Source organism: Marmota flaviventris, chromosome 10, assembly GCF_047511675.1.
Source record: "Marmota flaviventris isolate mMarFla1 chromosome 10, mMarFla1.hap1, whole genome shotgun sequence".
In the NCBI taxonomy this organism is placed as follows: domain Eukaryota; kingdom Metazoa; phylum Chordata; class Mammalia; order Rodentia; family Sciuridae; genus Marmota; species Marmota flaviventris.
In genome coordinates, this window is record NC_092507.1 from 24,234,472 (window position 1) to 24,262,170 (window position 27,699).

General features: G+C 42.5%; 2 protein-coding genes across 10 annotated transcripts in view; one reads left to right on the forward strand and one right to left on the reverse strand.

The window, feature by feature from the left end:
* S100pbp (S100P binding protein) overlaps window positions 1-24,964 on the forward strand; it is a 49,451-nt gene extending 24,487 nt beyond the window's left edge. For 2 of the 9 annotated variants that reach the window (XM_027937333.3, XM_071617625.1), the window contains 2 exons: window positions 11,124-11,184; window positions 21,106-23,003. In XM_027937333.3, coding sequence (XP_027793134.1) covers window positions 11,124-11,184; window positions 21,106-21,337 — 293 coding nt within the window. In that variant the 3' untranslated portion in view covers window positions 21,338-23,003. Of the gene's footprint in view, window positions 1-11,123; window positions 11,185-13,494; window positions 16,240-21,105; window positions 23,004-23,292; window positions 23,516-24,893 lie in introns of those variants that run through there. The other 7 variants (XM_027937334.2, XM_071617630.1, XM_071617629.1 and 4 more) reach the window with 6 other exon arrangements.
* Fndc5 (fibronectin type III domain containing 5) lies at window positions 19,789-27,180 on the reverse strand. The gene is made up of 6 exons (XM_027937336.2): window positions 27,093-27,180; window positions 25,458-25,573; window positions 24,767-24,965; window positions 24,325-24,414; window positions 22,223-22,356; window positions 19,789-21,300 (listed from the first exon to the last, which is right to left on the reverse strand). The coding sequence occupies exons 1-6, from the start codon at window positions 27,178-27,180 to the stop codon at window positions 21,262-21,264; spliced, it is 666 nt and encodes a 221-aa protein (XP_027793137.2). The 3' UTR covers window positions 19,789-21,261.
* Window positions 27,181-27,699: the final 519 nt, after the last annotated feature.

The window sequence follows — 27,699 nt, forward strand, 5'->3', positions numbered from 1 at the left end:
TAATAAATAAAAAGGGTTGGGGAATAAATAAAATAAATAACAAAGGTTGGCTCAGTGATTAAGCACCCCTGAGTTCAATACCTGGTACTAAAAAAAAAAAAAAAAAATTATCCTTTTTTTAGCTGGGCACAGTAGCAAATGCCTGTAATCCTAGTGATTTGGGAGGCTGAGACAGGAATATCACAAATTTGAGGCCAGCCTCAGCAAATTAGCAAGGCCCTCAGCAACTTAGTAAGACTCTGTCTCAAGATAAAAAATAAAAAAGACTGGGCATGTAGCTCATTGGTAAAGTGCCTCTTGGTTAAATGCCTGGTACGCCGGGTGTGGTGGTGCATGTATGTAATCCCAAGTGTTTGGGGAGGCTGAGGCAGTGGGATTTCAAGTTTAAAGCCAGCCTCAGCAACTTTGCAAGGCCCTAAACAACTCAGTGAGACCCTGTCTCTAAATAAATACAAAAAAAGACTGAGTGGTTGAGTGTCCCTGAGTTCAATCCCTGATACAAAAACAAAAACCTATTCTTTCCATAGGTTTATATCTGAATTATCTGTTCTTTTCCATTGATACATATGCCTGTTCTTTTGCTAGTATCACACTCTTGATTACCAGAACTTCATAGTAAATCTTGAAATTGTTTTAGTCCTTTGGATTTCCATTCTTGTTAAGAATCTGCTCATCGTTTTGTTTGAAATACTGGGTATTTCATTGCTATTGTGGTGAATCTATAAATCAGTTTTGGGAGAACTGATATAACAATATTGAACTGTGAACGAGATATATTTCTCCATTTTATGCATGCATTTAATTTTTTAATTTTTAATTTTATTTATCTAATCAGTTACATACATAACAGCAGAATGATCTTCTGTTCATTGTACACAAACGGAGCACAATTTTTGACTTCTCTGATTTTACCCAAAGTAGGGTACAACACCATTTGTGCAATCATACGTGTACCTAGGGTAACGATGTTCTTCCCATTCCACCATCTTTCCTACCCCCATGCCCCCTCCCCCGCTGCACTTAATTTCTCTTAGCAGTGTTGAACAGGTCTTAACATGTGTCTTGCTAAATTTATTCATGAGTATTATTTGTTCTGTATGTGGTGCTGAGAATCACTGAAACCCAGTGCATCACTCATGCTAGGCAAGTGCCCTACCACTGAGCCCTAGCCCCTGTAAATGACATTTTTTAAAATTTCCATTTCCAGTTGATTATTGCTAGTATACAGAAATTTAACTGATTTTTGTATTTTGACTTTATATTATACAAACCATACTAAATTTTCCTTCTACTTTTAAAAGATTTTTCAGCATTTGGTATGTTACCTATAACGTTGGTATATTATCTGTAAATAAAGGTAGTTTCTCTCTTTCTAGTTTATAAGCCTTTTTTCTTGTCTTATTATATTGGCTGGAATCTCTAGTACATTAAGCATGATATTAGCTATAAGTTTATTATAAGTGCCCTTTATTGGGTTGAGGAAACCTCTTTCTACCCTTCTGTTTGTAGAGCTTGTTTGTTTGTTTGTTTTAATACATCTTTGTTTATTTTTATGTGGTGTTGAGGAGTAAACCCAGTGCTTCACATGTGCAAGGCAAGCGCTCTGCCACTGAGCCAACAACTCCAGCCCTATTTGTAGAATTTTTATTTGTGATTTTTTTATCATGAATGAGTGGTTAATTTTGTCAGGTACATTTTTTTCTGCATTTATTTAGAAGGTCATAATAGTGTTTTTCCTTTATTCTGTGTACCTTACAGTTTTTGAGTTTTTAATTATTAGGCTAACTTGCATTCGTGGGATTAACTCAAGTGTTTTTTTTGGGGGGGGTACTGGGGATTTAATTTAGGGGTACTTGACCACTGAGCCACATCCCCAGCCCTATTTTGTATTTTATTTAAAGACAGGGTCTCACTGAGTTGCTTAGCATCTCACCATTGCTGAAGTTGCTTTGAACTCTCAATCCTCTTGCCTCAGCCTTCTGAGCTGCTGGGATTACAGGCATGCACTACTGTGCCCAGAACTCACTTGGTTTTAATGAATTGTCCTGAATTCACTTTGCTAATACTTTCTGTTTGTTTGTTCGTTCATTCATTCATTCATTCATTCATACATTTCAGTACTAGGAATTTCAGTACTAGGAATTAAACTCAGGGATGTTCTACCACTGAGCTACATCCCCCATCCTTTTTATTTTTTTGTTTTGAGATGTGGGGATTTGGCTAAATTGTTCAAGCTAACCTTCAATTTCCAATACTCTTGCCTCAACTTCCTGTTAGCTGGGATTACAGGCGTGTACCACCATGCCTGGCTTGCTAATAGTTTTTATAAAAGGAGTTTTGTTATTGATTTTGAGGAGCATTGGTCTTTAGTTTTCTTGTAATGTTTTTGTCTGCTTTAAGTGTTATGGTAATTCTGGCTTTTTATTTTTTGGTACCAGGGATTAAACCCAGGGACTTTAATCACTGAGCCACATCCCCAGCCCTTTTATTTTTTCTTTAGAGACAGGGTCTCACTAAGTTGCTTAGGTCTTCACAAAGTTGCTGAGACTGGCTTTGAACCTGTGATCCTCCTACCTCAGCCTCCTGAGCTGCTGGGCATTACATGTGTGTGCCACTATACCCAATCCTATAGTATGTAATAAAAGAGGGGTGTTCATATCTTTGATACTAATTGTGGCTTTGTATCTTCTTTTAGTTCTGCCAGTCCCAACCCTCCTACCCCACCCCCACCCCCAGTGCTGGGGATGGAACCCAGGGCCTTGTACATGCCAGGCAAGCATTCTGCCTCTGAGCTGCACCTCCAGCTCCTCCTCATGTATTTGAAACTCTGCTATTGGATGCATATACATTTAGAACACTTATATGGTCTTGATAAATTGATCCTTTATTATGATGAACTATTTCTTTTTACCTCTGTCTTATTCATTGTTTGATAGTCTACATTGAAATTAACATAGCCATTCCTGCTTTCTTTTGATTAACGTTTGCATGATATGTGTTTTCATCATTTTACCCTGTGCCTTTAAGCATAGCTTATACACAGTTTATAGCTGGGTCTGTTATCTTTTAAAATATTACAATCTCAGTCTTTTAACTGGAAATTTAGTCTGTCCACATTTAGTGGTTATCTAATATGGTTAGTATTAAAACTACCATCTTGCTACATTTTTTTCTGTGTATTCTTTATATTTTATTTCATCATTTCCTAGCTCTTTTTATTTTTGAGTACTCCATTTTATCTCCACATTTCCCTTACTACCTATACCTCTTTGTTGTAATTGTAGTGGTTGTTCTTAGGTAGTAGAGAAAAGCTTTTGGATTGAGGATATCAAGAGTATTTTGGTTTAGGTGGATTATATCTATACATAACCATATTAAAATTAGAATTAATAAATTATTAAAATATTAGTGCATTTTAAAATAACAATAGGCCCACTGCATGTTAATATATGTGATTTTATTTAAATAACATTACTTAACATATAATTTAAGGTCCTGAGAAGATACTTCCAAGCTTACTTTTTTGGGTATGTGCTATTGTTTTTATACACTTTTTATACATATATTATACAGCTCTTCAATATTTTTTGCCATAATCAATTATCTTTTAATGTTTTATTATTGTATTACACCTATATATGATAGTGGCATTCATTAAGGACTTTTTGGGTTTTTTTGAGATGACATCTCTCTATGATACCCAGATTGGGCCTCAAAACTCCTGTGCTCAAGCCATCCTCTTGCCTTGCCTCAGCCTCCTAAGTAGCTTGGAATACAGGTACACATCACCACGCCTGGCTTAAAGACTATTTTATTTATTTATTTATATATACATACATACACACATACATTCTATGGATTTAACCAGGGGTACTTTACCCCTGAGCTATATTCACAGCACTTTTTAATTTTTATTTTGAGATATGATCTCAGTAAGTTGTTTAGGGCCTTGCTGAATTGCTGAGAATGGCCTCAAACTTGTAATCCTCCTGCCTCAGTCTCCAAGTCACTGGGATTACAGGTGTGTGTTACCTTGTCTGGCTTTTAAAAACTTTAAAATGGGAATAGTCCACTGTATTTGCTCACATATTTACCATTTCCAGTGCTTTTGATCCCTTTTCTATAGACTCTAATTTCCCTCTGGTATTATATTCCTTTTGCCTGTGGAGTTCCTTTAATTTGTGTGTGTGTGTGTGTGTGTTTGTGTGCAGGTCTATGGGTGGTATAGTCTCTGCTTTCATGTATTTAGAAGTGTTGCTGGGGCAGTGGTGCATGCCTGTAATCCCAGCAACTATCAATTCCAGGCCAGCATTAGCAATTTAGTGAGACCTTGTCTCAAATAAAAAGGACTTGGAATGTAGCTCAGTGACAGAATGCCCCTGGGTTCAATCCCCAGTACCAAAAAACTGGGGGGGGCGGGGTAGTGTTTGTTTTGGGGGCTGGGGATGTAGCTCAGTGGTAAGACTGCTTGCCTAGAATGTGGAAGACCTTGGGTTTGATCCCTAGCATGGGGGGAAAAAAAGTGTTTATTTTACAAACTGTAAAGTTTCACTCATCCCAATTGATCCCTCAGGAATCACATTCTGAATAGGATTTTTTATTGTTATTTTGTGTTTGTTTTTTGTGGTACTGGGGATTGAACCCAGGGCCTTGTTCATGCTAGTAAGTGCTCTACCACTAAATGCACCCCCAGTGCTTTTTATTTTATTATGAGACAAGGGTCTTGCTAAGTTACCCAGGCCAACTTGTAATTTTTGATCCTCTCCTCAGCCTCTTGAGAAGCAGGGATTATAGATGTGTGCCACCACATCCAGCTCTGAATAGATTTAACAAAAATTTTTTTAAATATTTTGCCCAGTTTCTAGTTTCTTACAGTGGGTGGTTAAATCGCCTATTCATTTTGACTAGAAGTGGAAGTCTTGTTTTGATTTTTATTGAAGATCATAAGCAGCAGTGGTTACATAAATTCTGATTCTGCATTTGCCAGGATTTCTGAGGACATTGTATATCGTTCAGTATCCCCTCTATAATATAGCACTTCAGAAATGAGCTGTATAATAGGTTTTTGTTTTTTGTTTTTTTTTTTTTTTTTTACTTTTTGCTTGGTGTGCAAAGAAAACCAGTCAAGATTTGTATCATTAGTTTTATTGAGGTAGAGTTGACATGTTTGCATTCCTGCTTTCTACTATTTTTTTTTTCTTTTTATTCCTCCTATTTTGCTTTCTATTTATAAAAGCAGTAGTCTATGCCCCTGGATCAAATTTTTTCTCTTTCCTTCTTCATTCCCTTTTGTTCCCTTTTCTGTATTAGGTATTTTAGATTACATGAAGTAGAACTATTATACTTACTTTTAAATTACTGAGTTTGAAAGATTAAAAAAAAAAAAAAAAGACTCTCAACAGCATAGACAGGCCTCATAGTGAAAGGAATCAGCCATAGAGCCAAACTTCTTGTCTCCTCAGAAATGGGTGACTCTCTTTTCTCTTCATATTTTCCCTAATTTGTCTCTATGGACAGAGCCTCTGCTGCTCTATTAGCTATCTGTAGGGATTCCTCTTCTAGAATCCTGGGTGCTATTCTTTCTCTCCTGCTCTTTCATCCTCTTTACTAAAGCTGACATTCCAAAGGAGAGTGTCTGATTCATTTAATGACCTGTTGTGCCAGGCCACCTTCTAGTCATTAGCAGTTGAGAGATACTCTGTTCTTTGATCATGTACCACACTTCACTGACTGGAGTCGTGGTACAAAGTATGCCAGCCTATAAAACTTGTCACATTTGTAATAGCAGACACTCAGGATTATCCATTCTCCTCTCCTTATGATACAGTAATTCACTTTTTAATTTATTAAGAACAATTATTAAATTGACTTTTCCCTTAAACCAGTCAACTTTATAATTATAGATTAAGACTTGTATGAATTACTGATCTCATTCCTAAAATGTTGGGGGTAGTCATCTTAATTTTTATTCTTAGGCACAAAACAAAGGACAGTTTTCAGTACCTTTTAGATGCAACTTAAAATAAACACATGATACTGATTGTTGGTCCAAGAAAGCCCATCTGTTAAGAGACTGTGAAGAGAAAATTTAAATGTTCCCATTCTTGTTAGCATCTCTAAATTTGGAGGAAGAAGAGGTTGAAGCTATGAGCTTAAATGAGGCTTTTGGATTTTCACCCCTACCTGGGTTTGAATTCTGGCTTTACCATTTCCTAGTGATAGATGAGTATGTTTTCTAAACTTTATGGTTTACTCATGAATAGGAAAAAAATTAAAAAAAAAAAAACACCATGGATGGGGGTGGGGTTGTGCCCCAGCAGTAGAATGCTTGCTCTATGGGTTCGATCCTCAGCACCACATAAAAATAAATAAATAAAATAAAGGTATTGTGTCCAACTACAACTAAAACAACAACAACAACAAAATTGTATTTTTAAAAATCACTATGGGGGGATGTGGCTCAAGTGGTAGTGTGCTCGCCTAGCATGTGTGAGGCACTGGGTTCAATTCTCAGCACCACATAAAAACAAAATAAAGATATTGTGTCCACCTAGAACTAAAAAATATTTTTTAAAAAACACTATGGTTGTTAGAATTCAGTAATAGAATATCTGTAAAGCATTTAGCAGAGCCTGACATATAAGAAGTACTTAATATATTAGCCCATCATCTCTAGATCATTATGTCTTATTAATATAAGGGTTACTATAGTCTTAACAGTAAGCTCTTAGTGCAAATGAAAAAAAAAAAAAACCTAACGTTTCTTTTTTTGTTTTGTTTTGTTTTAAATTGGGAATTGAACCCAGGGGTACTTCACTAACCACTGAATTGCACCCCCAGTTTCTTTTTCTTTCTTCGGTACCAGGGGTGCTTAGCCACAGAACCACATCCAACCCTTTTTAATTTGAGACTAGGTCTTGTTAAGTTGCTTTTAGGGCCTTGTTAAATTGCTGAGGCTGGCTTTGAACTTGGAGTCAGCCTCCCTAGGCACTGGGCTTACAGGTGTGTGCCACCACACCTGGCAAAACTAACATTTCTTATTGTATTAACATTATGTTAATTAATTATGTCTTGGGATGTAATTGTTGAACCCTATTTACTCAGTGCTGAGCTAGATACCAAAGGGATGTACAAGAGACATTGCAATATGATTTTTTTAAGGTGTCAATGGACCTTTATTTATTTTTATGTGGTGCTGAAACTTAAACCCAGTGCTTCACACATGCCAGGCAAGTTCTCTATCACTGAGCCACAACCCCAGCTCTGTAATATGATTCTTGCTTTCTAGTCTTTACTGTGAAACGTTAGACCCAGAAAACATTTTAAGGAAACTCAACCCCATATTAATATAGTATTGAAATTCTGGCTCTGCTCTTAGCTGTTCGATCTAGAAAATATTGCTTAACTTTTTCTCTGCCTATTGTCTATTTGTGTGTGTGTTTGTTTTTGTGGTGCTGGGGATTGAACCCAATGCCTCACGCATGTGAGGCGGGCGCTCTACCACTGAGCCCCAGCCCAAGCCCTCTATTTATAATTTTTAACAGTTTGGTCTGTGAGATGGGGAAACAAGATTGTTGGGGGAAAAAGTTAATGAAAAAAATATGTAGAGCACACAGGAGAATGCCTGATATGTGGTAAATAGGTATAAATTGCTATTGCTTGACATTGACTCCTAACAGTTGAATATTTAAATAGCAGACTCCTGTGGCCAAATGGGCTAGTCTTTTCATTGTTGAATATGAATTTGTTTCTTTATAGCAAGTTTATAGTATACCTTGTCTCCACTGCCTGGGCAGTCTTGTAGAATCCAGATGTTAGAGATAAGTGAGCTGAAGGACATGGTCTACAAATAATCTGTGTTTTCATTTTGATGGACACAGAATTTCTGTTGCCAGCCCTCATTTGGTGGTGCTTTGACAGGAAAAATGACTTGAAATTTTTACAAAACTGATTTTTTTCCCATTCCCACTGAAATGTCCTTTTTGGAAGATTAGAGTGGGGTGCTAGCAATGTGAGAGTAAGGTATAAGAAAGGCAATTTGAATTGAGACTTTGGGTTTTAGCTCAACAAATCCAGCAGGCAAGGAAATTTAAAAATTTTTGAAAAGAGTCTTGCTGTTTGTTAAAGCTGGCCTGGAATCCCAGGCTCAAGTGATCTTGTCTCAGCTTTCCTAGTAAAACTATAGGCATGCCCCACTGCCCTGAGCTCTGGCAAGGCATTTCCTAATCTGTCACTTCTTTTAAAGGGAAAACTCATTTTGGATTTATATTCCTTTAAGGAGTAAGAGTAATGTTTTCTTTCCATTTTTAGGTTAAATAGTCTTGTCAGTGTGTTTATTGATTATTTGCATTACTTGAGAATTGTCTATTCATGTCCTAAATTTGTGTGTGTGTGTGTGTGTGTGTGTGTGTGTGGTACTGGGGATTGAACTCGGGGCCTTGTGCATGCAAGGCAAACTACTGACTGAGCTATATCCCCAGCCCTTAAATCTCTCTTTTTTTAGTGAAGACTTATCTTTGTATAGAAAGGACACTAAACTTGAACCAAATGTTTTCTTCCCAATATTTTTCATTTTGTAAATTATCTTTCACCATTGATTATGCTTTTTTTTTTTTTTTTTTAGCACCACAGAAACTTTATTTATTTATTTTTTCCTTGTACCAGGAGCACTCTACCACTGAGCTACATCCCCAGTTCCTTTTTTTTAATTTTGAGAGAAGGAGGCTGGGGATGTGGCTCAGGGTAAAGTGCTTGCCTAGCATGCTTGAGGCCCTGGGTTCAAATCCCCAAGCACCAAAAAAAAAAAAAATTTTTTTTTTTGAGAGAGGGTTTTACTAAGTTACATAAGCTGGCCTCCAACTTGAGATCCTCCTACCTCAGCCTCCCCAGTCATGAGGATTACAGGTGTATACCATCAGGCCCACCTGATACATAAAAATTACAGGACTGGGGTTGTAGCTCAGTGGGGGCGTACTTGCCTAGCATGTGTGAGGCACTGGGTTCGATTCTTAGCACTGCATATAAATAAATACAATTTTACATATTAGTGAGGTACCATGTAATGTTTTACTACATTGCTACACAGAAACTTAATTTTAATGTAATAAGTTTATAAATTTTTTTCTGAAAAATACTATCTCATATGGTTAGAAAAAATTTCTGGTGTTATAAAGCATGTCATATAGTTCACATGTAGATGGGTCCATTTAATAAACATTTTTCCTTATAAATAGAAGATGATTATCAAAGGGTTTGCAGAGTCTCTGCAAGTTAACATAAGCCTGAGGTTCTAACTCCATAACAATAGTTGGCAAGCCAGTCAAGTTCTTTACCACTAAGCTACATCCCCAGCTGTGCTAGGTCTTTTATGTACAGTATTCTCAGTACTCAACTTCAAACTAAATAGTATTATTATCTGCTTTTGGTAAATGAGTAAAGTGAGACTCAAAGAAGTAAAATGGTGCTGGGGTATAATTCTGTTGATTGAGTGCTTGCCTAGCATTCACAAGGCCCTGGTTCAATCCCTAGCACCACCAAAAATAAAAGAAAAAGAAGAAGTAAAATGATTTGCTTAGGGTCACAAAGCTAGTTAGTGGTTGGATTAGAATTTTAACTCAAGCTGGTGCAGTGGTGCACACCTGTGATCCCCGGTAGCTCTGGAGGCTGAGACAGGAGGATCTATAGCTCAAAACCAGCCTCAGCAGAAAGTGAGGTTCTAAGAAACTCAGTGAGACCCTGTCTCTAAATACAAAATATGGCTGGGGATGATGTGGCTCAGTGGTCAAGTCAAGTACCCCTGAGTTCAATCCCTCGTACCAAAAAAAAAAAAAAAAAGAATTTTTTAACTCAAGTCTGCCTAATTTCAAAGTATATATTTTTTCTACAGAGCTTTGCTTGAGATTTCAAATATACTGATCCTAAAAGTTAAATTTTATCTTTACTAGAATTTAAGAAGATAGTCTGTAGCCTAAATTGCTCTTGGTGCCTGAAAGAGTAATAGCAAAGATAATGAGAAATATGTAAACTAGTTGAAAGAAGGTCTTCATTGTCTAGGATGGTGGTTTTCAGAGTAGGGTTCTCAGACCAGTAGTATCAGCAACTCTGAGAATATTTCAGGAATGTGTATCCTTAGGCCCCATCCCAGATCTTCATAATCAGAAATGGATATATACCATCAATCTGTCTTAAAATCCATCCAATTTGATATAAGTCATATTAAAATTTGAGAGTCATTGGTCTAGAGAAATTAGGCTAAAATCTCAACAAGCAGAAATAAAATACTAAGTCTTAGCCCTTAAGTGCAAAACTAGCATTATCACATATTGGCAAGAACACGATGTCACACGGAAGCTAGTCGAATGAGTAAGCATTTATGGCCAATATATCTCCCTGAACCACAACTTCCCATCTCTGAAATGATGTTAATAACATCTCTATGTAAGATTTTTTTTTACATTTTTAATTTTAATATAATAAGTTTATAAATGTGCCTAGTACATTGCCAGACTCCCAGGTATTTGAGAAATTGTCTCTAGCAATTTTTCTTGTTAGCAAGGAGCACCTACCTCCATTTGTTCTAAACTCCTCCTGTTTCTTGAATGTTTTTTGCTATCTTTTTGTCTCTGAACCTTGTATTAGCTCTTTCTTTTGATACCCAACCTCCTACTCTTTACCTCACTAATTTCTATACATCCTTCAGATCCCTGTTACGGTTTACTTCCCTTGGATAGGCTTTCCCTTATCCCCACTTCCCAGTCTCAGTAGCAGCCTATATTTCTTCTATCATTTTATTTATCACACTGTTTTAGAATCACCTGTCTTCTGTATAAACTTCACTGAAGGCAGGTGCAGTGTCTTGTTCATGCCATATTCCTATGGACCAATTCCTTATGTATTGCAGGAGGTAATAAGTATTGAATGAATGAATAGCGGCTGCCATTGCTGCATCACCATCATCATCTAAGAGCAAGCTCCCTACTCTGGCTTGTAGCTTTTGTGCCAACTGCTTGTGATAATCACAAGGAGATATTATTGGGACCCGTGCCTGTTTTCTCTCCCTAAAAATAATTACTTTGACCTAGGCTGACATAGTAGTTCCTAACCATGATCCCTCTGTATCACAGGTACCTCGGGGGAGCTGTATGCTTTGATGAATCGGCAGCATCCTTCGGATCTCACCATGCGGTGAGTGGGTAATTAGAGGGAAGAAAAGGGTAAAACTTGGCTGCAAGGGGAATGTGGTGGGGAGCTGGGGTTGTAATTGTTGGGGCTATAATTTCAGAGGTGGAAAATGAAACCTTGCAGTAGAATGAAATAAGAACTATACTGAATTTCAGGGAACCTGGGTTCTAATACTAGCTTAGCAATATTTAACTAGCTGTATGATTTTGAACAAGTCACTTCACTTCTTTAGTCATCAGTAGATGTTGGACTAATTGATGTCAAAAGATCTAAAAATCTGGATTCTTGATGCAGTGCAGCTTTACAAATTGATTTCAGTCACTCACAAACCTTAGAGTCATCTTTGACTCCTCTTTTGTGTTGGGCATGATGCCTTATGCCTGTAATCCCAGTGGCATGGGGGACTGAGGCAGGAGGATTGCAAGATCAAAGGCAGCCTCAGGAACTGTGAGACACTAAGCAACTCAGTGAGACCCTGTCTTCCCATATTAAATCCATTAGCAAATCCTATTGGCTCTATGTACATATCGAAAATCTGACCACTTCACCTGGATTATTGCAAGAATCCTAAATATTTCCCTTTTTACCCGGGCACAGTAGCACACATCTGTAATCCCAGTGGCTCGGAGGCTGAGGCAGGAGGATCATTGAGTTCAAAGCCAGCCTCAGCAATTTAGTGAGGCATAAGAAACTCAGTGAGACCCTATCTCTAATAAAATACAAAATAGAGCTAGGGATGTGGCTCAGAGGTCCCTGAGTTCAGTCCCTGGTACCCAAATAAGATAAAATAAAATTTCCCTTCTGCCCTTGTCTGTCTACTATTCTCAAACTCAACAGCCAGAGAGTATGAATAAAATTCTCTGCTTTGCTTGATAACTTCTCATATTCTATCTTCCCATCCTCACAGTCCTCTCCAAAGGCCTGTGTGCTTTGGCCTAAGCTCTCCAACCTCATCACCTACTACTCTTGCTGTTGCTCACACTGTTCTGATTACACTGCTTCCTTTTTGTTTTTAAATGTCAGAAATGTTTTCCCTTCAGGGCCTTTATACTCATGTTTCCTCTATAGTTGTCAAAATCATAGCCTTTCTCAAAAATCAAGGCAGTGTTGGGCTCAAGGTATAGCTCAAGTGATAGAGTGCTTGCTTAGCATGTGCAGGGCCTTGCTTAGCATGTGCTGGGGCAAAACAACAACACCAAAAATATATGCAGTGTACTTGTTACTAAATAAATTTTGGAGTCAGATGTGAATTCAGATCCAAGCTGTTTTCTTTACCGTACTATATGACCTTGCACAACTTAACATGAGGCTTAGTTTCCTTACTTGTACAGGAATTAAATGAGAATACTTTCCCAGAGGATTTCAGTAAGCATTCAGTGAAATGAGGTATTTAAAGAATTCAGCAAGTACTTGCATATAGTGATAGGTAAACATCAGGTACAGATGTCTAGGTCATGACTCCAAGGATTCTAAGTCATTAAGTTGGGGAAAGAAGGATTAAGAATTTACATCTTTTTAAATCATTTGCTAGGTGGTTATTAGTACAGTTTTGGAGTTGAGATTGGGGTCAGATTATCTCAGTCTTAGAATCCTCACCCAGCACATGACTAAAGGAGACTCTCAGAAAACTTTACTGTGAACTGGGTGTAGTGGCTCCAATCTCCCTTTGGAGGCTGAGACAAAAGGATTGCAAGTTTGAGGCCAGCCTCAACAATTTAACAAGTCCCTGTCTCAAAATAAAAATTAAAAGGGCTGAGGATGTGGCTAAATGGTAAAATGCCACTGGATTCAGTCTCCAGTACTGGAAGAAGAAAGAAAGAAATTTTGAGTCTGTGCTTGTAGTTATTCAGTCTCTAAACTTGCAATGTAAAACTCACATTATGACTTACCTTCTCTGGGAATTTTATTCTAATTTTAACTGCTGTGTCCTGAGCAACCTTGCAACCTTGAGCTATGTGACAGTGAGATCCTGTTGGAGGTACAGGTCTGATGCGAGCAATGAAATACTTCTGGAGGAAGTAAATTTTTTAAACACTATTATATATTAGTTTTCCTTGGAACATTATGTATGTGGCACATCCCACCACAATACCTATGTGGGAATTAGGTAGCTTTGAAAGTTGGAAGGAAATAGTACTTATGTTGTGGCTTTTATATAATTAAAATAGTATAAAATCTCTAAAATTATGAGAATCAAAATATAAAATTAATTTCTGATGAAGTTAAAATATTCTTAAAATAGTTGTGCTGGCTTTTTTAATATGTAGCCATTTCAGCTAAAATATTCTTCCTGTTTTTATTCTCTCTTGGTAGAAATTACGCCCGGTTCCGACAGAAACCTCTGCAAAGATACAGTCTGAATCAGTGGGTTGACAGGAACAAACGAAGCCACCATCGGTTCCAACGTCTCCCTGACTTGTACAGTCCATTTGTCTCATCACATCAGCAATGAAAGTCCCTATCCAGGGTCCTGTCCAGAGCAGCATCTCATTTTCTTCTGCTGTTTTTTGCTTCATATATTTTGAATTTATTTTTCACAAGATTTTTATTTAAAGAACTTGTCACCTTTCGGAAATACTTATTGCTGACTTGAATTTTTTTTTTTTTTTTTTTTTTGTATGAAGACACTCCTGATTTTGTGTGCCTGTGTATTGTGTCTAAGCAGTGTTAAGGTGATATATATTTTTTTAATTTTTTATTTAAGTTGAAGGTGGCTGCCTCCTGAAAGCCAACATGAAGCTAAAATACCCAGGCTCAATAAAACACCCACCTGTATACAGGCAGAGGTGAAGTCTACTTCTGGTGCCCCAAAGAAGTCAATCTTTTAATCTACTGTAAGGAATAGGTTCTTTACCAGGCTATGTGCCAGTGTTAATTATTGTTGATGACTTGTGAATGGATATATGTCACTTTTTACAATCCTTCTTTTTAAATTTGAATCTCTGAATACCTGTCAGTATTTTAAAGTTGGCAATTCAGGATATTCTAAGTAGAATAGAATAGGAGAAAAATCCTGTTGAAAGGATAAATTGAAAATGTAAATCCTTTCCTTTCTGTACCTATTAGCTACTCTTCTCCTTCCCATGTTGGGGTGTCGGGGATAGAACCCAGGGCTTTGCACATGCTAGGCAAGCACTCTACCACTGAGCTACAGCCCCAGCCCAGTTTTTATTATTATTTTTTGATTTTTTTCATTCTGTTAAACTTATTTTGCACATAGTGTTTACAAATCTTAAACATCTTAACTCTGACAGAATACTGCTGACTAACCTCTGTTAAATACCTTGTGGTCTTGTGACTGTCTTCTGTCCTCCTTCAAGGATTTTCCTTTCTTTTCTTTCTTTTTTTTTTTGGTCCTTCACCCCCAGTGACCACTCTGCTCTCTAGGGTTCTTAAAGCAGTGTTTATATATCCTTTTTGACATGGATATGCCTCTTTTGAACGGCCTCCTTGCTCTCTTTATTGAAGAGCTGCCCAATGTCATTGAGATGTCAGTTGGTCTTTAATTTCATCTGCTAAATCCTTACTTTATGGGTACTAGCCAAGGAGCCTTCCTCCTGTGAGAGATACTTTGGAATGGTACTCGTTTCCATTATTGGTTAACAGGTGCCTTTAGACCCTGAATGTTACCATCTCCTCTTTTTTCAGGCCTGGATGTATACCTTCACATAACTATTCAAGTGGGTCTAATGGTATTGTGATTGAGCATGTGCACAAAGGCATTACCTGATTATAAGGTTTGGTGTTCTAACCAAAGCTGACAAACTTTGTGCATCTGTCTTAATGGACATCTTAGAAATTTGCTATTCTCTCTTTACAGGCAGCTCTAGACATTATTTTAGGAAGTTTTGCAGTGTGGCATTCATGCTGCTGCTTTTCACTCTGTTAAAGTTGTTCATAGTTGCTGTAGCCTCTCTGGTTGTATTGTTTTATCAGCCCCATCTTTGTATGTGAGTAACCCATCTTAAACGTTCTACCCACTTTAGAAATGGACTTGGGAGAAGATTAGTCATTCAAGCCTCCAATAAATTTGGATAGATATCCCTATGTGTTTACTGTTTTTAACCAATCAAGGACTCTCTTTTCCTTGGATGTTTGTTTTAGATTCTGGAAGTAAAATGCAATGAAGAAATTCCATTTAAAGGCAGAAATCTGTATTTCAGTTGGCAAAATTGGCATTTACTTAACTGGTCACTTCTCCAGGATGTTCTAAATTAGCCTAATGGAGTGAGACATGCCAAACCCATCTTTGAGACCAAAGTGTAGTTAAAATTAAATGTAGCTGGAATAGCTAGCATTGTAGCTGTCTAGTTTCCACAGACAACCCAGGAGTGAAAAGACAGCATTTTTGCTTAGGCAGAACTCTAAGATTCATATTCCTGTCCTGGTACTGGAGGGTTTACGACTGAATGTGTATTAGGAGCATTGCCTTTGCCAAATTAAATGAGTGACAGGTTAACTAGACAATGTGACAATCACATTTCCTCTTAGCTCATATAATTCTGTTTTTCCAAAGCTTTAGCAGCTTAATTAAATCTTTTGGACGGGGGGAGGAGAGAGTTGTTCTCTAGTGGTTAACATGGTATTCTTTAAGATATAAAAAAGCCAAAGAAAACTCATTATCTGGCATATTTGCCTTAAAGATGGTAGTGGGTAGAATCTGAAATTTTAATCTTTTCAGAGCTACAAATCTCTTGTATTTGGTGTTGCCCTCTAAGTCTAGTATTTCAGGTGGAATTCCTGCTGTATTTTTAAGTTTGAGTAATCTTTATGTGCATTTAACTGCCTACCTAACTTTCTTCATCCATGATGACATTATCACCACAGGGGGGTCTTGACAAAGCAGAGTAAAAATGTGCTGTTTAGATAGTTTACTTATAAGTAAGGAGCCTGAAATAACCTGTAGTTCTGCATCTAATACGGGCCCTGATTTACTTGCATTGTTGTCAGGATCAATTATGAAACTGAAGTTTTGGTGCCTCCTCTGTATCATGTTTTTTCCCTGTAGCAGTTGTGTTTAATGTCATTAAAAAGAAATAAAAGTTCTTGTCAGTGGCATATGTACTGTGGCCGTCTGTTGCGGGCTTTGGAGGAGGGTTATTTGCTTTTCTATTTTGCGTAGGTAGATTAGTGGGATATGGGAAGGGGGTGGCATTTAATAGAATATGGTTCTGGGAAGGCGAGGGTGCTTTGCTGCTTTTTCTCTTAGGGTAAATTACAGTGTTGAGAAAGGTGCCCCAGCAGTTAAGAAATGTTGAAAGTGATTGGGATTTGCAGCTACGTATGATGCATGTCAGGAGCCTGAAATATCACTGTGCTGCTGTTTTTGCAGAAGGGGAAGATGGCTCAGCCCTCATCAGGCAGGCAGGATGCCTTGCTCATTTCCCATGGCTGTGTGGCTACCTGGTATAGCTCTGCTTTTCCAGAGCTGGCACTGGTTAATGAAGAAGCCATACTACTCCATGACAGTCTCCCTTTGAAGATGTGAGAAACCAGAATCAATAGTACAAAATTGATGAGTGTTCTTCATATATATATATATATATATATATATATATATATATATATATATATATAAAATTTGTTATTGATGGACCTTTATTTATTTTTTATATGTGGTGCCAAGAATCAAACCCAGTGCCTCACACATGCCAGGCAAGCGCTCTACCACTGAGCCACAACCCTAGCCCCTTGATGAGTGTTCTTAACCCAACTTTTCTAGAAACTGCTGCTCTAAGAACCTGTGGTAAAGGTTGGATGAGTGTGGATAGATGTGGGAGAGATAGTTTTCCTTAGATCCTGAATTTTAGACTTACCTCCAGGAGCAAAGAAAAAAGATCAGAGAATAATAGGTGGTCACCTATATTAGCCAATGCTTTTAAAATCTTAACTCATGCTTGGAAAATAGAGAGCAATATATTTGGACAGGCTTACTTGTCTGCTGTTCTGTAAGTTATGTAAGTGCATATATTCTAAACAAAGAGAGTCCAGGCAAGAGGCTTAATATAAATGTGTTAAGTATTTAGCTACTGGATACTCTTTCTCTCAGTCTGAGGTACTGGACCTACACATACCCATTGTGTTCTTGTCAGGTGTTGATATCCTTTGGTAATTATTTCCTTTTTAGCAATGTGCTACTCTGTAGGCGGCAAAGGTTTCAGAGAATAGAATGAATTCTCTGAAATGGTGGTGCTCCTTACCCTCAGTTCATTGGTTATGGAAAAGGAGAAATGGACCTTGTCTAAGACTTAGGAATGGACTCATTCTCGTAACAAGACCTCTTTTGAGCTTTCACAGAAAGGGAAACTAACCACCTAAAACTAGGAAGCTGAATTCCCTGTTTTTCATAGTGTTCTTTCCCGTTTTTGTCCTCTTTTTCTAAGAGAGAACAGAATTATTCCTAAGCTGAGTCCAGGGTATGCTTGCTTTGTATGCTAGAGCACCTGTCAGGAAAAAATTTCCACTTGTCACCAGGAAGTGTCAGCTGGTCACTTTTGGAATTCCTTAATGAACAAACTCCTGCCTTGTCATTCCTTCCCACCTGCTCTCTTCTTATAACAACTGGAACATGCCATAGACAGATAATCTAGCCTTCCCCAGCACCCACTGAGAAGGAAGTGGAATGTGATCTTTGGGTAATTTTGAATGCAGTACAAATGATAATCTTGGAATGTTGTTATCACTAAGGAACCATTTGTATACAAAGATCTCCCTTCAATTTAGCTTCAAGCCACATTTGCATGCTTAGGAATATTTTTTTATTGGTACGGCTGGAGCTGGAGGAGGCAGTGTCCATTTATAGAAGTAATTTGTTCTTGGGGGCTACTTCTTAAAAGCATAATTCAAAAATTGCCAAATAAGTTTAAAGAGGGCAAGAAAGAAGAAATCTGAAACATAAATGCATTGGCAACTGCTGGGCACGTGGTACACGCCTCTAATCCCAGCGGCTAGGGAGGCTGAGGCAGGAGGATGAGGAGTTCAAAGCCAGTCTCAGCAAAAGCGAGGTGCTAAGCAACTCAGGGAGACTCTGTTTCTAAAAATAAAAATACAAAATAGGGCTGGGGATGTGGCTCAAGTGTTCAAGTACCGGTCAATGGTACCCCCTGGCCCCCCCAAAAATGGATTGACAAGATATTATAGATTTCTGTAAAAAGTTGAATTAGAAATTTTTTAAAAGGATTCTAGAGGAAGCCCATACTAAGAAGTTAGGGGTTAAAAGGACAGGAGTTGGAGGAGAGAAGGACTCCTGCCCACAGAAACATCCACCAGTCTGTCTCCCTCCCCCGAGGCCCTGGGTTCCCCTCTTGTTTCTGGGAGACTGCCCCCCTTGGTCCCTACTGTAAGAATCTCTGAGAATCCTCTCTCTTCTTAACCATTTTTGGTAAAACGAAAACCAAAGATATCCTCAGAAAAGTGATTGCCTGAAGTGTAGGTTACCAGGCAGTGTCCCCTGCCTCTGGGACCAGCATTCCTCCTACAGGCTACTGTGGTCTGCAAATGAGGTCTTTTGGTCTCCAAAGGGCTGTCAGAACCTTTCCCAAGCTGTGGGATCTATGTGAGAGGTGAAAGGACCAAGTTCATTACCTGCAGGGTTTTGACTATGCAAATACAGTTGATTCAGGAAAAGCACCATTAATTGTTTAGGGAGGCAATGGAAAGGGATGGAATTTTACTTAAACTGAGAGCTTGTTTGTTCTTCCCTCATACCCTTTTTATGTATCAGAGGCACAGATGAATTTGAAGACAGGAAGCCCCCATTAATAGAGCTCCCTGAGTCCCACTGTACATAATACTGACTTGAGGTTTTTTTTTTTTTTTTTTTTTCAGTTGACACTAGATGGGTACAGAGGGCCTGAGTACCTTTCTGAGGCTGGCTTAGAATTCTGTGTGCTCTTTATTTCCTGTCCTCCCTCCCCGCCTAGTCTCTGGGACCTATCTTCCCTCTGCTTTCAGAACTTTCTGAATAGCCTACTCCAAGCCCTGCTCATCTGACATTTTCATCCAAGCTTTCCCTGGCTCTGAACAGGAATTTTTGAGGTGCCCCACTTAGTGGTTTGCTCATTGGCTAATGGCATCATTACTCTCTGCCTTTCAGCTTACTGTTGGGATCACATTGATGTTCCTTTAACAGCCCAGAACAGCAGCTGTGAATACTGAACCTCTGAAAGCAGCCTTTGCAAATCCTCTTCCCTCCTTCCCTACCCTGGGGAGATAAGAACTGCATTCCTTTAGCCAGGGAAAGCACCCAGCCTGGTCCAGTGAGGAAAGTCCTTTGTTTTTTAAAACAGAGCACCAGCCTGCATACCTATGCAGTGAGGCAGCCCAAGCTGGGCTTGGGGGAGCCTCAGAAAGAGGATGATAGAGCAGCTATTTTCTTCTCCTACACGTGCACCCCCATCTGTTCAAGAATTCCCTTCCAACTCCAGCTTGGCTGGCAGGCATGTCCCTAAGAAGCTGCAGGCCAAAATGGAAGAGAGAACTGATTCCCTCCTCCACACATCCTGACTTGCTGCCAATTGCCAGAAAAAGAGGGCAACATTTGGGCATTTACCAGAAGACAAGGATGTGCCTTTTCATTTGTCTTTTTATTTTACATTTAAAAAGTGATTATTGCTCTAACTGGATCAGAGGTAAGGACCTCTCCCTTAAGGAGCCTTGCTCCCCACTCAGCAGGGATGGAAGTCACAAGACGATGAGTGGAGCCCCATGCCCTCCCAGGAGGAAGCCCTTAGTATTGCTGACATCTGCCCATTCTCCTGTCTCTCCACTCCTGTGCTGCCACACTCCAAAGCAGAGTGCTGGCTGACCCAGCCTTGAGAACTCTTGTAGACTGAAAGGAAGAGGTGGTCACTGGGTGATGGCTTTCAGCTCTCTGGCTTGGAGGAGGCCGGTGCTCTTACCAGTCAGTGCAACATATTTTTACTGAGTACTTGCTGTGTGTCAGGCTTGTGTTAGGCACAACCTTCCACATCCTTGCCTTGGCCACCAGCGGAAGATGCACAGTTCGCCTCTTCCTATGCAAGCATTTGGTAGCCATAATGTGTCAGTCCCAGGGAAGAGTGTGGTTCCCTCATCAAGCACCATTTTTTTGTTTTTTAAAAACCAGTAAGGGGCAGTGGAGAGACCTGTCACCTTACACCACTCAGGCTCTAGGGAAGGACATGAGGACCCTGGGTAACTTTCACAGAACCTTGGATGAGATGGCAAGATATGAAGACCCAGGAGGCCAGTAGTGACAGCCAGGCTGCTCTTTCTGTCTATGGTGAATGGCTCGTGCCTGTCTTCTAGCAGCTACCGTTCTACAGTGGGTGGCTCAGCAGCCCCCAGGATGCAGGACATGGATGTGCTTTTTCAGTTGTCCAAGCCAGCACTGCTGAAACTCCCAAGAGATGCTTGCTAAAAAAGACAGGGCCAGTAAGTACCTTCCAGGTCTTCTTCAGACCCCAGCTGATGATCTTACCATCAAAGGAAGGGTCAAAGAAAATAGGATGCAGGCAACGAGCTCAGACCTTGGGAGAAACCTCTGCCCTCTGGAGTGGTACCCTCCAGTTTTTGATTTTTTTTTTTCCAAAAGAGACCTAGCAGGTGACCTCTTAAACACACTCACAAGGGTGTGCATCACACCACAAACAAGTCCTTGATGGCTGGATCCAGAAAAGGCTTGATGGCAGCCCTATGGCTTCCCTGATGCGCCTTGGTCTGAAAGACACAGCTTGAGTCAGTCTTGGTACTTGTCATCTCCCAGGGTTTTGTGCATTTTCTCAAAGAGGAAGCCAGTCCAGGAGAGGAGAGGAGGCAGAAGGCTGTGTCTCATGCAGTTTTTCCTTTCCCAGGATGGGGCCAGGCCTTTTAGTTTTGTGGCTTATTATTTACTTATTTATTTATTTATTATTATTATTATTTATTTTATTTATTTTTTTGCAGAATTTGGGTTTGTAGTTCAGCCTCTGTCATCAGACTAAGATGGGGAAGAGGAAGAACTGTGCCTCCTCCCTTGCTGCGGTCAGTTCTCTCTCTGTGCCCAGGACCCAGGGACCAGCAGAGAAGAAAAATGAAATCCTTCTCCCTGCAGACAGGCAGTCATGCTTCGATGATGTTCACTGAGGACTTGTTTGGAAACTGGGAGGGAAAAAATGAGAGAAGCGGCCAAAACTGATTGAATAGACTTCTTGAAAGGTGGGAAACAGAGAGGACAGAAGGAGGAATGGAGTAGCAGGATTACAGCCTAAAAAATCAGGCTCTTGTCCCTTGTGGAAAGAAAAGAGTAGCCCTGCCTGTAAGTCTTGTTTCTCTGCCTTTTCAAACTCAGCTGAGTGGCCAAGACTGAATCCGGGCCTCTTGCCCTGGTACCCAGTCTACCCCAGCAGAGTCATCCCTCTGGCAGGTTCTCTCACATCCTGCAGATCTGCCTCTGGGCACAGCCTCAGCCACGGACATTGTTGAGGTGCTTCTGGAGATGGGAGTTAATAAGAGGCTTCAGGAAAAGGCGCCAGAAAGAGAGAAGCCAAGAGAGAGGACAGTAAGCCCGAGGATACAAGGAGATGGAAGAAGAAGGAGATGCAGAGAGGGCCAGATGTTTGTTGGCTAATCATCGTCAGAACCATGAAATCCTCTCACATTCTCTAATGTCTTTCTTCTGAGCTGCTCAGAGCAAGCACTGAAAAGGTTTCATATCTGTTTTACAGAAGAGGAAATGAAAGTACAGCGGTAAACACCTGCCCAAGACACGTAGCATGGCAGGAATGAAAATGAGTACAGCATTCCTACCCTCACGGCCCCACACCAACCAGGAACTCCACCCCCCACCGCCTTTTCTTTCTTTCTTTTTTTTTTTTTTAATCACTACTGGTCCCTGGCATCCTGCAAAAGGAGAGGATCCAAAATCAATTTGCAGTGTCACGTGTCACACAGGCAGTGGCCAAGCTTGGCTTTGCCCAGCTGCAGCCATGCCAGGCCCTGAGCTGACCCCTTTTGCAGTCCAGGGACTACCAGCACACAAGGCATGGAGCCACCCTCCCAGCCGCCCAGGACTGGCCCTCACCTTGCTGCGGAGGAGACCGCCGCCCTGGTGCTCTGGTGTGCTGGTTTCTGACGCACTCTTGGTTTTTTCTTTGTTGTTATTTGGTTCGTTGTCCTTAATAATATCATACTGGCGGCAGAAGAGGGCAATGACACCTAGGGAGGACACGCGGGAGCCGTCAGAGGCCAGGGCTGAGTACTTGCCATGCCTCGTGCTTCATCCTCATCAGGGCTTGCCAACATTGTTCCAGATGGCCTCCCCTGCTCCACTGCTGGAGCCTGCCTCCAGCTCCTGTTTCCACCTTCCTCTCACCAGCCGTCCCTCTTGCTGCTGTTGGGCAGATCTTCCTACAGCATGTACCTGATCATGCCTCCTCCCCGCCCTTCCTGTAAACCTCTGGCAGCTCCCTTTTCCTTTAGGGGAAAACAAAACAATAACAGCACTTGTTGAGCATGTGCCTGGCCCTGTGCTGTGTACAGACACATGCAGCTTCACTTAGTCCTTACAACTCAAGGATACCTATTATTACACCACGGTGCATCTGGGAGAGGAACTCCAGGGCCTGTTAAATGTCTAGTTTTATCAAGTCAGAAATATGTGAACACTAGTTTTTGAAAGATAGTATTAAGGCAACCAACTCCAATTCTAGATGTTTTTCCCATTTTTACCTCTGAATTTATAGTGTTATTTCATGATCTATTTTAAATATCCATTGACTTCCCATCATAGTAGATTAAGCCTAATAACTCCCTCTATTTCCTTCTCCATCTCCTAACAGAATTACACCACAATTCTGGGTTAATTCACTATGCTTATGGTGTTATGATTATGTAAATACTATGGGTGCCAAATCTAATAATGTGCTACAAGCAAACCTCCTCTTTTGTACAACCCTTTGTTTTTCCTGCTTTCTGTCCCAAGTGCCTGTTCTCTACATGCCCTGAGGATCATTTTTCCCCCCAATGCTTTCTCAACAGAGCATGTCCTCTCAACTACCATGTAATTCAGGCTTTAGCAACGTGTTCAAATTTCTCAGAAGACTCCAAAGACTTACTGAGCTTTACTCCCCCACACTCTGCCTTCTCTCCTAGGTCACAGCCACAGTGGGCCAGACTGAGCTTAATTTGTTTCTTGACTACATCATGCCCAGGACTCCCTTCCTCTTCTGGCTGCCTGGTGAGCACCTGTTCTTCCTTCAAAGTTCAACTCCAATGTTATCTCCGCTCTGTTTTTCTTGATTTCTACTCCTAGCTCCAGAATTAATTCCCTCTCCTCTGCCCCCATCCTTGGTATTATTGTTGCACTCATCACACATTGAATTATAGTTAAGTTTGGGCCTGGCTTCTCCCAGACTGAGTTCCTTGCGGGCACAGGGCTCTTCTTGGTTCTGACTGTAACACTACTCTTTGGAATGGGGTGTTCGGTCAGTTAAATGTCAGTTGAGTTGATTTCAAAGATGAAGGACACTTTGGGCTGGGGATATGGCTCAGTTGGTAGAGTGCTTGCCTTGCATGCACAAGGCCCTGGGTTCAATCCCCAGCACCACACACAAAAAAAAGAAAGAAAGGAGAAAAAAAAAGATGAAGGACACTTGGACTTTACCCTTAGGGAGCTCATAGACCAGCATCAGGTGGGGAAGAGAGAGCCTTGAGCCCAACATAAGGAGGGTTAAAGGGGAGGACAGTATGCTGCAGTAGCACAAAGGCAGGAGGCCGTCCAGTGGGTGGATGGGGGAGTTTCCATAGTGGCAGGCCCCAAGCTGGGTCTAGAAGGACAGGCAGGTGAGGAGAGGGTCTCAAGCCTGAGGCTGGGCAGTGCTTCCCCTGGGCTGACCAGGCCTGAAGCCCCTGGAGGCCCAGCTACTCAGAAGAGGAAGGAGAGGCTACAGCCATGCCCCAAACGTACAGGAGCTAGAAGGCAGCTAGTAATGTGCTGTTTTGGATAAGTGGATTAGAGAAGGGGTCAGATTTGGCCCCCAGAGCTATCTCAGGCAGGACGCAAGAAACTTTTCACTCTTTTCTTAGATCTCTCCAAGCCCTTTACCCTTGGTTTTGTGAAAGAAGGAATCTGGTTACAACCCCCAGATATCCCAAAGATGAGAAAGGCTTGGAGGCCTGACTCACCTGCCCACATGAACAGGACCACGACGATGATCAGCACCTCGCCTGTCCTCAGCTGTTGGTTCCTCCCCATCTCTTTCATGGTCACCTCATCTGTAGAGAAAGAGACACTAGTCTGGGGCTCCTCCCTCCCCCAATCACTACTCTAGGGCCAAGACCTTGTCAATAAGTACTTATGTGTATAGGTGCCCTCACACCTAACATAAAGAGACCTGGAGACACACTGATGTCTGCTTGGGTTGGCAGCAATAAGGCTTTATCCAAAGGTGAGAGTTTATGTACCCAGTGTCCTGGAGAACTAGAGTGAACCTTCTCCCTCTCAGATGCTGCTTTACTTGGTGGCAGGGACAAGGAGAGGACTGGGGAGAGGGTGCTTTCCTCATGCCACCTGCTGTTCTGGCCCCAGTTGCCCCCTCCCTGCTCCTCCAACATGCCCCAGGCCTGCCTTTGTTCTTGGAGGCCATCTTCTCAGCCTCTCTTGGAGTCTTGAAGAGCACAGGCTCACTAGCCGGGCTCTGGCCCTGGATGGAGATGGCCTGCACATGCACAATGTACTCGGTATCTTCCTCTAGGTCCCAAAGGGCACAGGAGCGAGTGGTGGTGTTTACTTCCTGGATGAAGCGCAGCATCCGCACGTCTTTCTTCTGCAAAAGTGAGCACCAGCCATCTCTCAATGCCCAGACACCAACCTTGTTTCTGTCTACCTCCCAGTAGTGACAAATCCTATACTTAACACAATCATCCTGTCACTTCAGGTAACATTGGGGGGCTCTGACCAGACCCCGTCTCTCACAAAATCCATTGTATATTTAAGGAAACATCTTCAGAGAGATTAGAGAAGTTGCCCAAGACCATACACCTAGTGAAAATTGGAGCCAGGTCCTAAACACTGGTGGTTCTGAGATCAGATCCATGCTCTGAATTCCATGTCCCAGCTGAAAGCTCCTGAACCCTTCTCCACTAATGAATTCCCTCAGGGCCCCAATTTCCGGTCACATGTGCAACGAACGTATGTGTTGACAGCCTCTCTTGCTCTGCATTTCTTTTTCCTTTCTATTTCTTTACCCCACCATCCTCCATTTCTAGTAGTCATTATCTTGATGTGTCCTTCCCTCCCAAGGACCTTCAAGAGTTACCTGCTGAGAGATGGCAAACCCGATGACAACCTCATCTTCCAGGACGTCCCAGCTGACAACTGCAGAATTGGCTTTGAGATGTCTGACGGTGACATTCACTGGGGCTGAGGGGCTATCTGCAGGGCAGGGAGGCACGTGAGCCTGAGTGTCCCCTGCTTGTGTTGCCTAGTCCCAGTTTTATAAGTGAGAAGGGGAATCCTGGGGAAGGCCATGCCATAGGGAAAGGAAGCAGTTCCAGGCTCTTTGTGTGTAGGATGAAAGCCCCTGTTGACCCTAGGCCAGCCCCACTAGGGGCCCACGTAAAAAATTAATGGGCCTGGGCCAGAGTCAGATTTAATGCATGGATGGTTAAAGTCTGGGGGACAGGCATGAAGGGGACAAATGACTAGGGTTGCAGAAGCTGAAGATTAGTTTGATGAAAAGCAGTCAAAAGGACTCCGAGTCCAGTGCTCTTTCTATAGTCCTGCACTGTCAAGTGAGTGACCTTGAGGGAAGGAGAAAGACCCAGAGGTTGAGAAGAGCCTGGTGGACTGAACTCTGGGATGGGAGGGAAGGGCAACAGAGGAAACCCCCAGAATTGTGGTGATGAACTGGGCAGCATGCAACTTGGGAAGGGGTCTTCATGAGTCTCTTCTCCACACTCCACCAACCCCCCAAGGGGCGGGTGGGAGGGAAAGAGCTGGAGAATATGGGGCACTCAGAGCAGAGCCCTTCAGTGAAGAGAGGACAGGGCAAGGCCTTCTGGGTGAGAGGATGAATGGGTTATCAGTCAAGAGAGCAAGAGGGAGAATGTTGGGGATTGGGGGTCAGGTCAGGAAGAACCTTCCAGAAGAGGGGAGTGGAGTCATACAAGTCCATCTCCGAAGAGGTAGCTGCTGCAAGAGGAAGACATGGGCCTGAGCAGTAACCCCTCACCCCACAGATGAATGGACTTGAGACCCAGGAGCTAGGCCAGACATGAAGATGGAAAGGGACAGAAGGACACAGACAGGTGGCGGCAGACACAGAACAACAGAGAGCAGACAAGTGGAAGGTTAGAAACAGAGACCGCAGAGCAAGTGCGCTGAGCCATGGACAGATAGATGGGCAGAGGCAGCCGCAACCAGAAGGGACAGAGACCTGTCAGGAGAGGCTGGGCCCCAGGGGCTGAGCCAGCCACTGCACCAGGCTTGGGGGCCACCCTCACCCACCCTGCACCCCCAGGTGCCAGTCTCCATTCCCATCACACATTCTCTTGCACAAGGAATGTGTGGAGTTGTCCTGTGGGGCTTTGAGAGGTCTTTGAGGACAGGGAAGGAGGCCCAAACTGGGAGGACTGGTGTCCTCAGCTGCTCCCTGGGCCAGAAAAAGAGAACCTGAGGCAAAGACCTGGAGTCAGGGGATGGGATTAAGATATCAGGGGTCACAAGACTCTAAAAACCCAGGGCTGAGGTCATGGGCAGGGTTTGGAGGCTGAAGGACGAGTCTGGGGTCACGAAGGTAGGGAAGCGCGGGGGTCGGGTTAGGGAGCAGTGAGCAGGTGAGTCAGGAGGTCCCTCGGGAGCAGGAAGAGAACCGAGGACTCCCAGGTGATAGGACCTGGAGAGGAGGCTGCCCCGCCGCCCTGCCCCCGGCCCCTGCCCGGGGCCCCCTTACCCGCCTGCACCAGCGCGAAGCAGACGCAGCCCAGCCACAGGCGGAGCGCGGCGCGGGGCGGCCAGGCGCACGGCGGCCCCGGGTGCATAGCGGCTCCTCTGGCCGGCCGGTCCGGGGCGGCGCAGGGGGACGCGGCTCCGGTGCCCGGCGGCCGCTCGCGCTCCCGCTCTGGCCCGCGGCCCGCCCGGCCCGGCCGCCCCGCGCCGCCCCGCGCCGCCTGCATGTCGGCTCCGCGGACAGCGACTCCCGCGCGGCGGCGGCGGCGGCGGCCGCGTCCACGTCGGGCGCCCGGGGGGCGGGGCGCCCCCGCTGCGGGGAGAGGCGCGGGGGTGGGGTGAGGGGCCGAGGGCGCCCCGACTGCTGCCCCCGCGCCCCTGGGACTTACCCGACTGGCGGCCCCGTGGCTCACTCTCGCCCGTGCTGGAGCAGCAGGGTTCCCGGTGTCCACACGGTGGTCAGCCCCGGCCCAGACCTGACCTAGCCCCCCATCCCTGCCCTTTCCCAAGGGAAAGGGAGGACAGAGCCACTGAAATGCTCCTTTGTGCCTCCATCCCACCCCAAAGTGGCCTGGGGTTTCCACCCTGAGCTTCCCCCCATACCCGTCTTG